The sequence below is a fragment of the Malurus melanocephalus genome, unplaced genomic scaffold (genome assembly GCF_030028575.1).
Source record: "Malurus melanocephalus ecotype Western Australia unplaced genomic scaffold, MMel_1.1 scaffold_65, whole genome shotgun sequence".
NCBI lineage: Eukaryota > Metazoa > Chordata > Aves > Passeriformes > Maluridae > Malurus > Malurus melanocephalus.
Genome location: NW_026623297.1, coordinates 763,468 through 779,299, shown reverse-complemented (window position 1 = coordinate 779,299; position 15,832 = coordinate 763,468). Strand labels below are relative to the sequence as shown.

Here is a 15,832-nt window from a genome sequence, read left to right as displayed (position 1 = left end):
CCTATTATTGGTAGTGACATAGTGCTTCAGCATTTTATCTCATGTGAYGCTGAACATTTAAGAAGTATTTCAAATTGAGCCCAAGGCAACAATTCTGCCCAACTAATTTATATCTTTAAAATTAGCAACRTGATAGCTCCAAACGTGACAACCAGGGTTGAACAGAGAGAGGTTAAGCTACTCTGTCAGGGATAAAAACTGCTTTGCAGTTTTTCTATGGATAATTATGTATCTATTTACATTTTTATGATAGATAAATGCCTTAAGGAAAAGGTCTAGTTTTAGCATAGTAATTAAATTTAGAATCACTGGATGAATCACCCAACAGCAAGATATGCTAAGGAATATTAAAATACCTATTTGTAACATTTCTGAAGTAATAATCTACCACATTTCTCTCCTGGTGATTTTGTTCTTGTTCCATAATTCAGCATTCTCTCACTCTTGTTCTGTGTAGTTGTTAAAAAGCACTTTTCATTGGTAGATCTGAGTGCTTTAGTAAGGAAGTCGTTGCCACTATTGCCATCTCAGAGAAGGTGAAACTGAGGTTCATGGAGGTGACATGGTTTATCCAAGTGCAGTTGATGAGCCACTGCCATGAGCTGCAGCAAAATTAAAGTTTCGTTTTGAAACCTGGTGCTGTTGGGCTGCCCAGCATTTTATCTGGCCTATAAGCAAATTTTGTGTCATATAGCACCATTTGATGTGTATGGATATCCTGAAGTAATCTGAGGAAAGGATTAACTGTTAGAGAGAACCATCTCTTATAAGGTCTGGATTGTCTCAGCCTTGAAGAGTTTTCTGTCTGTTACCTCACATGAGTCTAGAGATAGCCTCTGTCAGACCATTTGTGTCTGAGCAAAATCCGTTTCATAACTCTTATCTTCCAAAAAAAAGACAATGTCACAAACCCTTTGTGATCCCAAGTTAGTACAGTGTTGTCAGAGAAAAAAAGCACAGTTTTGTAAGAATAGACCATTAAAGTGCTGTTTTCTCTCCTGCTGGCTGAGAAGGCTGGGAATGAGCTTTAGCTGTGATGATGGAAAATCCTTGATACTTTCTACAAAAGTAAAGGAACCCAYTCCCAAACTGTTATGCCTAGGATTTGGGAGTGCTCACTAGAACTTATTTTTTTTCTGATAGGAGTAAGAAAAAGTGATTTGAAATTTAGTTGAGAAGATAAGTTCACTTGTAAAAATGTGCAAGATTTTCTTTTAGTGACTGTAGAGGTTGCTTTCAGATGTTTGCTGTCCTCCTTTTAAAGTTTTTCGTAGAAATGAAATTATATTGAGAGACCAGCAACTTGAATACTCCCAGGTTAACTGCTTCTTCCCAGCACTAAGACAAACTGTTCAAGTGTAAAATAGTCAGGTTTAGATGTGTCAAGGCCAAAAAGTATCCTGCAGTCACTAGATGGCACTCCATAATATGCAGACATTTATTTTTCAGCAATGCCTTCCTTAAAAGTGAGTTTTCTTTTCCATAAGCACATGGTTTTGTTCTATTTTTTCCTCTAAACTCATTGTAAAGAAAAAAAACTAAAAGATAAAATTTCAATTATATAGGGAGACTGAATATGGATATAACAAATAACCAAGGGGATTTTTAGCAGCAGATCAGTAGCTCATTGTATATCTGAATGTACACAACCAACTTGTACATGTGCAGGCTTTGGCAATTACGTCAAACAAACTCTGAAAAAAACTCTAATACATAAGGCAAACTGTAACAATTTGGCTTTGATTGGTAATATGAACTTGAGTAATTTGGGAAAAGAAAAACGAAGATCTCATTCTTTCCCTTATAATGTATCATTTTTCATTATTTCAATACCGTGCATAGAGCTTAGGACTAAGCTGCGCTGTGTCATTTCCACATCCCAGCACCCAGCCCACTTCCCCTGAGCAATTTCTGAGTTCTTTTGAAGGCCATTCAAGGTTCACTAATGTATAATGGTCTGACATGAAATGAGCAGCTGTTTTTTTCACCATGCAGGAATTCGGATTAAAATTGATGAAAAGATTTAAGTCTAAAAAATTCTCTAGATGATTCCAAATAAGTAATGATTAAATTAAAATTTTGATGCTGAATGGAGGTTATTTCCAAAAACTTCCTCACATGAAAAAATAAATTTTAAAAGTGYGATGTTTAACTCATTGCATTAAAATGAAGCTTACTTCATTTAAGGAGCTATACTGGAAGCAAATTAATCCTATAAAAAAAAGGAAATAATTTCCTGCCAGTTTAGTCCCCTGAGCTGGCTCTCTTTGGGGTCAGATGGGCCCCAGTTCTGGCTCAGGGAAATGTGCAGAAGCTTGTAGCTGGCAGCATGGACGTGCTTGTGTGTTTGTTAGCAGGAGAGTTGGAGCATCCCTGCTCCGGCTGCCTTGGCCCAGCCATACAGTAACACCATAAATGCACTGTATGGGGAGAGCTCTGCAGGCTGCACTAGCTGCAGTGGGGACAGAGATGGGGTTGGAAAGTGATGTCCCTGAGGGATTAGCTTCATCTGCAGGGCAGGAGATGGAGTGGCTCATACATATGAAACATAGCTGTGGGTCTTACATGATGCTCATTTGTTTCAGATGTGGGCACGGTCCTGAAGGTTGTGAGCATCACAAAGGAGAAGTGGATTAAGGAGGAGGTGGTCCTGGAGGAGCTGCAGATATTCAAGGTAAGCATTAATATCCATAACATCAATTAAACATTATTCAGGGGACTTCATGGCCCAAACTGGCTTTGTCTGTCTGGTTGTTTGTTYACTGGAACTAGTTCAAGTTTCCAGAGGGACACTATGTTAATTTTTAAATGCCTTGGTATTCTTTGGGCAAGTCAATTGAAAAATGTCCAAAACCAAACAGACCGTGATTTTTCAAATCTGTGGAAAGTCTCGTTTATCCTCCTTTGTTCTAGTTTGAAATCTTATTATGAGCGCACATTTTTTATTATTTATACATATTAAAATAGTAGTGTTGTATTTTTAATGCAAAATTTTGTATGGCCCAATTGGCATTGGGAKTATTCTAGGTACAATTATACTTTCTAAAAAAAACAAACACACAAAATTCCATGGGTGCAGAAAAATGCTTTAAAATAACAACATTAGGAATTGAAAAAATAAGTAAAATAAAAAAAGAAGTTAGTTTTGATTATCAGTGGTCTTTAATTTATTGTTGAAGGCTGACTCAGTATTTTTGACCGTTTTCATTGGGTTATTCTGTGACTGGAACCCTGCTAACAGCAATGACTTCTTCATAAATAGCTTGTAAAAAGCCCAAGATTMTTTTTGTTGCACAGGCACCATTTCTGATTAAGTTCAGTGCTGGTGTGGGAGCTGACATCAACATACTTTTCCATCAGAAAAATGGAAACCTTTGTCTTCCCTACTGATTTTCTTTTCCATTTATTAGTTTCTTCTTAGTTCTTTGCATTCTCACTTTCTTACTTCTCATGCTGCTTCTTCAGTTTTCACTTTGCCCTCCCATCAAATTTTGTCTGCATCCATGGCATTTTGATTATTTTCTCACACATCCTCTCTCCTATGAGCTGTGCAGCCCAAATTGTTGTCCATACTGAATAAATGAATTTGGGACGTTTCCAAGTGTGAGCACAGGATCATTAACAATTTTTTCAGAGTTCATTTCTCCATATGCCTTTTGATATGTCATGTGTATGATGAAACTTTGATTTAAAGGGTCTCTATGTTTTCTTCCCACTGTCTTGGACACCAATTATAAATATCACTCAGAAAATACCAGGATTACTCCGTGGCCTGCCAAATAATGAGCAGTTCCAGTATGTGCACCAATTTGCTGCATTCTTAAAACATAACGTCAAGGGAAAATGTGCCATATCATATTTAAAACAAAAAAGAGGTCATTTTTTTTCTACTCAGCAGACATTCCTTCACATTTTTATTGGTAACATTTATAACTGTTACCTCTATGTTTTTGAATCCAGAAAACTGAAGGGGGTAATGGCTGAAAAAACATGCCTTATTTCCTCAAACTGCATTAATATTAAACAATAGGCTTAGATTAATCCTCTGTTGGGTGATAGATAATACCCTGGGCTTTGTGCTGTTCTTACATCAGTCATGGGCAAAAATTTCACTGTCTCTCATATCCATGAAATACATCCTGGTGCAGAGGATCTGCTTATGTATCCCTTAAACAGCAACTAAGCCTTTCAAATAGTGCTTAATATGAACTAAAGTTGATGTGAAGGCTCATTGCCCAGGATGGAGTAAATAGCAAACTCAGAGAATTAAAGTTAATTCCCTCCTTCAGGCTGGGAAAATTTATGGGAGTTCTTTGTGGAAGGACGAATTTTGTGATTTTCTGTTGGGTTTTCCCCTCCCCCCCAATATTTGTTTAAACCAAGCAAATGAACCTGTAATTTGATTTTCTTATTATATGTTAAATTCTGATCTTGTCTTTAATAAGAGCATGTAAACTAATATACCTTACTAATTTTTTTTCAGCATCCTTCACTTATCTCAACCATGGAGATTTCTCAGAAGCAGGTAATCACAAACTTGTTTAATTACTGGAGGATATGGGATATGCTGAATACCTATTTTCAAGTGACGCCTGTTGCAGTGGCCAAGCTTTCCATGGATGGCTCTTAAAATGTAACTGGAAGGAAGGAGATATGTTTGAAATTGTTTGCCTGCCTAATTCCTGTTTGCTTACAGACAGTAATTTGTGTACCCAGGCTGGTAATTATTCAGGGAAACAAACCTTTCATCATATGGTAGTGGGATTTGTAAGTGAAGCCAATGCACATTCTTTTTCTGGCCTCCAGTAATACTTGTCTCTTTACAATCCAGTAATAAATTATTATTACTGTTATTGTTTTTATTTTTATTAGTAGTCAGGAGAGATCAGGGCCTCACTGTACATMAAGTTGTGAGCACACAACCAGTCCCCCTCCTCTAAAGTTGCAGCCTGAATCTGGGTGGTCCAACCCTGGCAGCACAGGGGCCAGTCCCAGTGCAGTATCTCCTGATGGGAATCAGTTTTATGGCAGCTCCAAGCTCTGTGATGGCTCCATGCACGTTCAGGAGGCAGAGTGACATCAGAGCCACCCCTCCCTGACCCTCAGGAGTGGCCAGAGCAGCTCTGGCACCCCCGGCTCCCTCACACAGGAGGAGGTATTTTGCCTTTCAGGCACGCACAGCACAGCTGGGTCCCATCTCCAGTGAAAAAAGGTGGCAGGCCAGATGGAAGTGCTGCATGAGCCAGCTCCAGCTTGGACCACCCTTGGCTCCACAGGCAATCCACTTGTACTTTGGGGAAAGGGGAGTAACATTATCCCCATCCTACCTCAGGATCAGAAGCAGAAGTTTTGTTCACACAAGGTCACCCCTAGTTCCCAGATTGTTAACATCATGACTATCCAGCCCCTTGTTTTTAAATGCATTATTAAGCCATTCTTTCCATGGTTTGATTCTGATTTTTTACTACAGCACAAATCTAAAGGTGTGAGGGTGTTGAGTGCTGGTGTCTTTCCAGGACTGCAGTCCCCTTTCYTCTCTGCTGTGTTGGGATGGATGGGCACTGGCCAGTTCACACTGAGTCCTGAGAAACATTTTACACTAAAGGAGGAATTTGCCCTTGTTTTATAAAATCTGGGATGAGATTAAAAGTCTTCAAGTGTGGCCCTGAAGAASGGAACTTTTTACACTGGCTACTTGGAGAACACTCCTAATTAATTTGCTTTGCCTGATTTTCAGCAACAATTGTACATTGGTTCCAGGGATGGATTGGTTCAGCTCTCTCTGCACAGATGTCACACGTATGGGAAGGCTTGTGCAGACTGCTGCCTTGCCAGAGACCCATACTGTGCCTGGGATGGAAACTCTTGTTCCAGATACGCCCCCACTTCTAAAAGGTAAGAAAAAAAACATGACGAGCTGTAAAAGATCTTGCTGCTTGCAAGAATTTTAGATGTCTCAATTCATAACTTGTTGCCTTTTTACTTAGCATATCATTTGCCTTAAAATGTGRTCATACTCTGGCCATGTTTCACATTTCTGCTCGAAGAGCTGTGAAGACAACATAGCTTTGTTTAAGTGTGGGTGACAGTAACTTGGCTACTGCAGCTAACATCATAAATCCATCACTTTCCTTTTTTCTGCTGAATGCTTAAAGGCACAAGATGCTCAGATAGAGGTCCAGGTTGTGGCTAACTCTGCCCAAGATGGAAGAGCCCCTCTTAAGCTTCTCACTTTTTCATAGTACTTAGAAAGCAGTTTAACACCATATCCCAGAGTGCTCAATAATAAAATAGATTTAATTCCCTGACCTAACCCAACAATTGTATCTGTGGTCTAGCCATGAGAGGGAGACAGAGATTTAAGTACCATGATTTGACCACATTGACAGCAGTGTTTYCACAGTGAAAGAAGCTTCATCTGAATTTTTCATACCCTCCAGCTAGGACAGCACCTTGCATCTGGATGGAGAGAGAGCATACAGGGTCTAGGAGTGCAGTCCCTGAGCTGCTGGATTTGTGTCCTGAAGTTTTTGGCTGATGTGGCTGGGGCCAGAGTCCTTCAMAGCCTCTTCATTCCCCTTTGGACAAAGCCCTCCTGACAGTAATTCTTGCAGTGAAGTTGCAGTCTGAGCTCTGGAATAGCACTTTCTACCTTAGGGGTCACAGGGCTGTGTCCTGAGCCATTGAAGTTAATGACTCATAAGTTATCATGTCATGGTGTCAAGGAACTTTATGTGTTCTCCCTCATAGCCAAAGCAAACTAAATTCAGAGAAGCATAAATGAAAAGGGGAAAGCAAGTGTTCAGGCTCACTGCAGAGTTAGTGACACGTGAGGYTTGCTGAAGCCTGAGGTGGGCTGGGACACAGAGATCGATGGTCCATGCCTTTTAACAGATGTGCAGTTTGGAGGGAAGGCCAAAAGTCCATGGCTCCAAAACAAAGGATGGGTGACTGGCCCTGGGAATCCTCCAGCAGATCAGTTACTTGAATGTTTTCCTTCTGTGCTGAAGTCTGTGCTTCCAGCATGTCTGCAGCTTTTTCTCAGTGAACACATCGGCCTTGGCAACCTGCTCTCCATCAGAGGTTTCACTCTGCACACAGGAGCTCCCACTGCTGCTGCTTGTGAGGAAAGAACCAGTTCTTTCCTGGGTATMCAATTCTTCTATTGAAAAATTTTAAAAGTTCCCATTTTTTCATATCTCTTGGGAGATAGATGCAATCACACAGAGAGGAAGAGTTTACTTGTTTTAGTGCTGTTAGGCTGAAATGACAGTAAATCATAGTGAGTTCATGTAACACACCCAGAGATTGGCAGAAAAGTTAGTAGATCATCTCAGACCATAATATTATGTTTTTTCTATCCATAAAGATGAAAGATAACCACATTTGTCAGTTGTTTRTTGACAAACTAAAATACATGCTTTTCTCTCTTCATTTTAATAATTGGATTACTAGTCAGTATTACCTTGGGCTAATACTGAGCTCAGTTTTGAGTATCACCTGCTGAACTTCAGATCTTTTTCATGATCTGCAACATGAAATCTTTTTAGGTATTTGCAACATAGTCTACCCCATCAGGACAGCCATGCTCCTAAAGCAAGTTTAGACACTCTTTCTGTCACTGTATTACACACTCTTTATTTTAGACGATATTTTTTCTCTCACTTTTTCTCTTTCTCCTCCCAGTGGTTTTCCCAAATCACAGGCTCTTCTCTTGATGTCAGTTGTACAAATCTCTCTAGGCCACATGCTGCTTTGAGGGTGAGGCTGGTTTTAGTTAAGACTGTAATTGTCAGCAGTAGGGTGGGAGCAATGCAAGTCCACATCTGCTGAGCTCCTCTGTATTTTGTTGTTGAATTCCAGCAATTATGTCTGAAGTGTAACAAGTTTGCATGCTCTTCCCATAGGCGAGCCAGAAGGCAGGATGTCAAATATGGAGACCCAGTTGCACAGTGCTGGGATGTTGAAGACAGTGAGTATTTTTCACCTTGCTCTTTTCACTCAGGCAACAGAGTTTGCTGTGAGGGTCTCTGCCTCCAAAAACTTTCTAAGCTCAACAGAACAGTTGCCTTTCCCACACTTCTTATCCATTATGCTTCTCACAGTTAATTTTCAGAGCTGGAGCTCTGAAGGGATAGTCAGTATGGGATGTCATCCTTGCAGCCCTTATGGGCGACCCTCCCCAGCACTCACACTGGCCAGGGAGATGTGCCCCTGACACCAAAACATCACACACATCACTGAAAGTAGCTAATGAGATGTGCATGATGTTCCATCCAGAAACAGGGCAGCAAATCCCTCAAGGAAGCCTGCAGGGGTTAGTGGGGAACATGCCATCTCTCCTCTGCCACTTGACACAGGTCCCAGTGCTGAGCTTCAGCTGCCAAACCAGCCCCTTCCCCTTCCCACAGCTACTTAAATGCTCCTGTTATTAACAAGAACCTACCCCCCTTTCCCTGCTGGCTTCCCCCTCCCTTTCCCACACCCTCTTTTCAGATGCCAAAGGGTCTGGCTGCTCCTCTGGCATCCTTCTCTCTCAGCGAGCACTGTCAGTATGAAACCCTGTGGTTACACGGCAATCTCTGTGGCAGCGTAAAATAAATGAATCRCATTCAAACCCAGGCATGGCTTTGTCTGGGGTTCTTCTAGCTGCTTATTAAAGTGAACAAKCCAGACAAAACAGTATTGATTGTATCACCACGTTGAACACTGGCTTTGGGACAAGCCACCCCTTTCCCATTGATCTCGGGTTATTCTGTGCCGCTGTGGTGCTGGGTGCCTGCTGCAGACCTCAGTGGGAGGCAGTGCAGAAATCAGAGCTGCTTGCCACGGGATCAAAGCCTGAAGTCTGTTTCACAGTCTAGAGGGCTCTGACTGTACATGTGTGCTTGCAGACATAGTTAAAAAGTCAGGGCAAGATCCCATTTCCATTAAAGTCAGCGACAAAACTCCTGTTCATCCCAAGGGCCAGAATTTCCTTGCTTGCTGCTTGCCATGACTCTCCAAACATTGATATCTGAGACTGTGCAAAGCTCAAGGTTATAGAAACCCTAGCAGAAAGGCTGACAGTGTCACATTTTCCTGGAAGGGTAAAGAGATACTGCAAGAGTTAGCTGTATTAGACAAATCTAAAAGCTCGTAGCACAGAAATTGGTGTTAATTCTTTGTCCTGACATAGTGCCACCAACAGCAATTTTATCCACCTGGGGGGGACTCCTGTGTGCCATRAACCCGTGAAGCTGACCTGTGCCACTCCAGGCTCTTGGCTAATTTAGGCYATTTGTGATAATTAGTAATATTATGTTATCCAAACTTATTTGAATTCAGTGCTCCATTATGTGAAGTTCTTTCCCAGAGACTTCGTTGAAGTCTCTGAATGAAGTTGTTTGGCTCTCCTGAAATCTTTCTGGCACAGGGAAATAATGAAGAGCTTGAATGTCTACAGATCTCATATAGGTACTGGTTATATTGAAAGCATGATCCAAAATTGTTCTAATTTTGATGTGAGCTAACTTTTGATTCAGGAGACACCTCTGCTTTCACCTTCCTTTCTGTTATTCACAGGGCATAAGAAACAGCTTTGGTCTGTTGCTAAGGCAGATACAACACACATAAAACAGACTAGGAAGGAAAATGAAGATGCAGAGATTAGAAATTATTAGCTCAGATTTACAGAAGACCAATAAAGGATTTCAGATCTCATGGCTCCTTCAGTGTTTGGTYTGAAACATACTACAGAGCATTTCAAACTACACTGAAGGGAGGCAAGCTTGAGTTTACTTTAGCCCTGTGACTCCTTTAAAGTGAGTGCTTGGGATGGACAAACCAGAYGATACAATCTAACTTTAGCAGGTTTAGCTCAGGTTTAGGAGTTGCATTACTTAAAGGAAAAATATGGGTCAGATTTTAAATTCCTCAAAGGTGAAAGCCCCAACTTTAAAATGGAGCAAGCTCATGATACAGATTTTATTGACCTCCTTAAAAACCAGTTGCACTGAAGGAACGTTAGCAGCCACCTCTAAATCCTCATAGTTATAGTTTAAGCTAAAAGTTAAGTTTCCTTTTGCTTTTTTATAATTCACTCACTCTTATAGCATCTGTTCTGAATCAGGCTATTTTCCCATTGCTTTAAAAAGCAGGTCAGGGTTAATCTCCTGTACCATGTTTGCTTTCCAGGCATTAGTCATGAAACTGCTGATGAAAAGGTGATTTTTGGCATTGAATTTAATTCAACTTTTCTGGAATGTACTCCTAAGTCCCAGCAAGCCTCTATTAGGTGGTATGTTCAGCGCTCTGGAGAAGAACATCGAGAAGAGGTAAGTTATACTCATCAAGGCAGGTTTCCTCCACAGAGAATTGAGCTGAGCATTGAGAGGCAGGAGTTACTGGGATTAGTCGATGTTTTACCTTTCCCTGCCTCACCTTAGGTATCACATAGCATTCTGCTATCACCATTTGGGGCATGCAGTGGGGAAGAGAGAAACCATTTGCACTATGTCATGAGCAGATTTTGATATTTATTTTGACTTACGTACTCGTCCTATTAAAAAAAAAATTGAAAGGGAGATAATACAAATCAGTGATAAAAAGTCAAAACCGTTTTGTCCAAGGATTAACATAACTGCTTCTGTAGGTAAAAGCAGGTTCAAACCCTTGTGTTTCTATAAAATCTTAGCTCTATTTAGTGTTTGATTGCTTTCCCTTACCATGTTAAGCAGTGTAGCTAAGAATTGCATAAATGGTTTGCTGCTTCTCGCTATCTCTCCCCAGAGGAGGAATGCTCTGTGTGGTTAAAAAGCTTTTTATTYGACTTTTTTCTTGTTAGTAGAGTCTGAGATTTTTTTAATGGTGCTCTGCTCTGATGCAGAGATGTCAGGTTAAGGACTGCTCTCTGCATCTGGTGAGATTTGTTATGGCCCTTGACTCCTTTGGGATGCAGTTTTGRGGTCCTCACTGGTGGAGAAGCCCTGGAGAAGCCTCCAGGTTGCTGCAAACCTCCTRCACCATTTCCTGGTGATTTCTGAGCTGCTGATGAAGGGGCTCTCCAACATGCCTAAAAGGTCRATGTGCTGGGACTGGTTTGGACTGGGTTTGTGAGTGAGTTTCAAACCTCAGGAGTTTTCATAGCATTTCTTTTACATGAGTGATTTTGTGTCTGAGGCCAAGTCCTGCTGTGATGGCAACCATGGCAACGGGGAAGGAGAAGGGAAATGAACTGCCCTTTCAAAGGAGCTGGTCCCAAGTGCTAGATACACTTTTTTGTTAAATGTTCATCCAAGATAAAAATTAGTTTAAATGACAGGAACTATGTAACACACAACTGGTCTTTCACTCTCAGTGAYAATTCATCTTGTGAGACTTCCTGAGTGCAGAAAATGTGCTGGTCCTTTGCAAAGGCTGGGGAGATGCAGGCCAGGGCAGGTGCCTGTGGGAGCATCACCTTGGGGTGAGATGAGACTCACGGCAGTTGCCCCAAAGTTGCAACCCCAGTTGTCTCKTGGCCCAGAAAGCCAGAGTTAGGAGATACAAGACACTTCTTATTTTCTATCAGATAAGACAAAAAACTCACAAGGCCGTATATTGACTGTAACACTGCAGTACTTTTAATTTGCCCCCTTCTCTTACACATGTTTTGGATTGGCAATACTTTTTTCTTCTGCTGGAAAAAAAAGCTTAATTGATTTTTAGATAGGCTCATTAACACTAAAAGAAGGAGATCAGTGGTTTGAAATACTACCTTTAATCTTCATGATAGCCCATATGTGGGAAAAAAAAAATTTACCTTGTGATCAGGTGGCCAAGCATCCAYAAGTTGAGGTTGAAGTGCACACCCAGCTAGAAATGTATTGGCATTTAAAGAGCTGCAGTCATTCATTGTGCTGTAATGGATTTACCTTTGCTGTCCTGTACAGGAGACCCTGTGCTCAACTTCCCTAAGGCAGCAGTTTGTAAATGCAGTCACATATTTGATCAGGGAAACAAGTAAAGTACTTTCTTAATTCTAACCATGTGTTTAAGGTTCATTTTTTAAGTCAATTTAAGCAGATAGTTAACAGATTTTTGACTTTTCGGGGGGAAGTTGGTGGATTTTTGTTGTTGTTCTTTTTCTTTTCTTGTGTATAGTTTTTTTCTTTTTGTCTGAACAGGACATTATGTCAAGTTTTGAGATGACTCAGTCGCTTTAAACATAATGTATTGCAACAATACCATGTGCCTGAGCTTCTCAGAGCTACAAACTTTACATAAAGCAGCCAGTTCCCTGTGAAGAGTGTAATATTTCTGTATCGTAAGAAATCACACTTTCAAGACTTAAAAGCCTCTTTTGAAGGGCTGCTTTTGAGTCTTATCTGTGTCAATGAAGTGAAAAAGATATTATCAGTTGGTTTTCTCATAAATCACAGGTTCAGATGGGCCTCTGAAGGTCATGGAACCAAGCTCAAGCTTGTCTTTCTTGTTTGATTGTAGAACAAACTGCAGGTCAAAACCAACTTTTGAGTAAAGTTACAGAAGATTGACATATATAGCACAGCCTAAATAAGGTTCTGCTGTTTTATGCCAGGTTTTTTTTTATTTCCAAAAGGTTTGTTGTGGCTGTGGCCTGGCCCTTCCTACTTGTTCTGAGCCAAATGCCAGTTACCCAGGCCTGGTGATGTCCAATACAGCAGGACTGCCCAGCATGCCAGAGATGTGCACATTGGGAGGGAGTTGGGGAATGTGTGCACATGTGTGGTGGCATTAAGAAGCCCCAGCAAGCACACAAAATTCATCTTTGCACATTAACAGCAATGTTTACTGGGCTTGCTCTGTGTAAACAGTTTGACATCTGTTTGCATGAGAAAAGTAAATCTTCGCTAAAAGGCTAGATTAACCTTTGAGGCAAATCTAGTAGAAAATTTGAAGGAGAAATCTGCACAGATTTTYTACAATATGAATGTCAAAAGAAGGCAAATAGCTTTTTGCCACATGTTGTGCCCAAAGCCACAGCAGTGCCTCCATGATCTCCTTTTGGTAAAAAAGAAGTTGGAGCACATGTTCTCCAGCTCCRTACAGTGGTTTTGTTAGTTTTGGGGTTTAGGGGGTTTTCTGGGTTATTTTTCTGTGGATAATAGACTATAGAAATGCTATAGGCACACATTGATGATTAGAGTATCAGGTCGCTTTAAGCTATTGGTTTTGTTTGAATCTTGCCAGAAAACTCTCGTAACAATTTTTAGTACTTTGACCCATGTAGGTTTAAGTGTCCTAAGAATTTGAACTCCTGAACAAACTCAGCTGGCATATATCATATTGGTATATATAATTTTTAGAAGAAATTTTTTCAAAAAAGCTTTTTTGTTTGTTTTTTAAGATAACTGTATTAATCTAGAAATTACATGTTTTCAAATGCCTAAAGTTAAATTTCTAATTTCAGRTATGGATGGCTAAATAAATTGCTAGGTCTGCAGAGATGCTGAATGATCACTCTCCCTATTTGATGTTACAAGGGTTAAATGCTTCAAATGTTAATCACTTGATAATTTGCAGATCCAGAAATTGAGATTTTCAGGTTTTCTAACTTGACTTAGCAGTGAAAATCAGTTCATCAGTATAAGTCTAATGAACGAGCTTCCTAGAAAAATCCAAAGATCAGAGTAATTGATTTTTTTTTCAAAGTACTTTAATTTGACAAAAATACCATATGTGACAGAAACAGTGAGGTCATACTTAATGTATAGCKTGATCCTTGCTTAACCAGTGCCTTACCACAACTTTTCCCATTACAATTATATTTTCTGCTCTCTCTCTTTCCCTTCCTGCAGCAGATTTCTCAAATAACATTGTACATTCTTTTASTGCATGTCTTAGCAGTGTAAGTTATTGTGATGACGATACCATGCTTTGCAAATGTCTCCACGCACCTGGAACTGAGGTTACGGACTTTTAGTTCCAGGGCTGGAACTGTAATGTCTCAGCAAGTCTTTAAACTTGGCTTTACAAATAGATGGCTTTGCACTGTCCCAGACATGCACTGCAGCTTCCTGAGGGAARGGAAAGGGCAAAATCCAGACTGGATGGGAAGCATTTGGCCCAGCAGGATGTCCCCGACATTTCACCCTTAAGGTCATGGTTCAGAATGTGACTTCCAGGCAGAGCAACCTGTGGGGAGGGACAGGATCTCCTGTGGTACAGAAGCTGTCACCAGGTCATTTTGCTGCCAGTGGGAGTACATTTCCCTGTAGTTTAGGGCTGTTTTAAGGTCAGGAGTCAAATATCTAGTGCTTTTGTGGTTAGTGTTGCTCACGCAATTGATCATGTTTGTTCCTGTGCGTGCAGGGTTAGTCACTGGGATGACGGAGAGTGTTTCAGTGCCTGGAGTTCATAAAAAACTCTGGGGACATCATCTGTTCTTAGTGTCTTAAACTGCTGAAGCTCTCTGAAGCTTAAAACAGATACTAGTTATTTCTCAAAAAAAAAAAATCCTGTGTTATTTTATGTGTGTAATAAGTGTCAGGACTGCAAAAAGCAAATGTGTGGCTCCCTACAAAGGCATTACTTTTGGTGCCTCAYTGCTCTGGAAAGCATCAGCCCCTCTGCTCAAGGCTGCACTTCATTCCAAGTCTTCTGTGACTCCATTTCTGCCAAGCTGCCACCTCAACAGCAGGGGACAGARCAAACCATATGGTCTAAAGTGACAGAATAGGTGCAGATCACTTCTAACTTTATTCTTTCTCCTCTGCTTGTACCTGGTGGTGAAAATAAATCCACCAAAATGCATGAGGACATTCCAGTTTCTCCTTCAGCAGTTTTCACCCTTTCARTATTCCTGCCCCACAGCCCAGACTGTGTTTTCCTGAAGGACCAAACTTAAGGACCATCTGATATGTTGATAGATACAAGAGCTGGACCTACTTTTGGACAGGACATTTTTCAAGGCACAGCATTGTGACCTAGCTTCCCCATCAGAGTGAAGAGATGTTGTTTCATTCCACATTTTAGGCATTTTTTTCTGTTTATCCAAGACATAAGTATCCATATCTTTTTGCAYCTGGAGGTTTTTGTGTCATGATGGTGACTTCCTTTGTTGCAAACATCTGGTCAAGCAGAATCTTGTGAAAAAAGGCCCCAGATTCAGTGCCAGCCCTGAAATCTTAAGAGTTGGATGACTGCTGAGTAAGGTAGAGGACACACAGCAAGGACTGAATTTCCACTAGTACCTTCTGTCAGGGGAGTGTAATTCAGTTTTTTGGTCTTGGGTCAATGAGAAAGAGCTCATGAGAGTGGGAGGGAAAGAAAAAGGATTCATTCTGCAGCCTAAGGACTACTTATGGTTCTCATACTTCCATTTTTTTTTCTATTATATGACTCATTGGTTTTCTTTTTCTTTTTTTTCCTAATACCTTGAGTTTTTAAAGTAAAACTGACAGTTTCATGGGGAAAGAAGTAATTCTGAACTGAATGACATTTGTGGTTTGATTTGGATATATTGGAAGGGTGATAGAAGTGGAAGAGTTTAGTCTCAGAATAAGAAGGAAACTTCACCTTGAAACTAATAGAAATCATGCATTTCCATAATTGTACCAGCAACACATTCTTCATTTTTCCTGAGGCTGTTGATAAATAAAAAAATATGTTTAAAAAAAAAAAAATAACTCTACAGCTGTATTGGAGCTAAATGATTATTTTCCCATACAAGAGAAACAAAGTCATGTGTAACAATAATGTCAGAAAAACCCTAGAGTGATCTTTATTTCCAGTCAAATGATGAGGATGAAAAAGAGAACAATAGAAAAACAAAAGATGAATGTGAATTCTCAGCAAATGTTCCTCATTTTCTTTTCTCCCTCTCTCAATT

The 15,832-nt window shown here is 40.4% G+C and overlaps 1 protein-coding gene across 1 annotated transcript in view; it reads left to right on the top strand.

The window, feature by feature from the left end:
• Nucleotides 1-15,832, top strand: part of SEMA3D (semaphorin 3D) — a 127,518-nt gene that overhangs the window by 104,301 nt on the left and 7,385 nt on the right. The window contains exons 13-17 of the mRNA XM_057366418.1: nt 2,586-2,674; nt 4,484-4,525; nt 5,738-5,895; nt 7,908-7,972; nt 10,177-10,316. Coding sequence (XP_057222401.1) covers nt 2,586-2,674; nt 4,484-4,525; nt 5,738-5,895; nt 7,908-7,972; nt 10,177-10,316 — 494 coding nt within the window. The remainder of the gene's footprint in view (nt 1-2,585; nt 2,675-4,483; nt 4,526-5,737; nt 5,896-7,907; nt 7,973-10,176; nt 10,317-15,832) is intronic.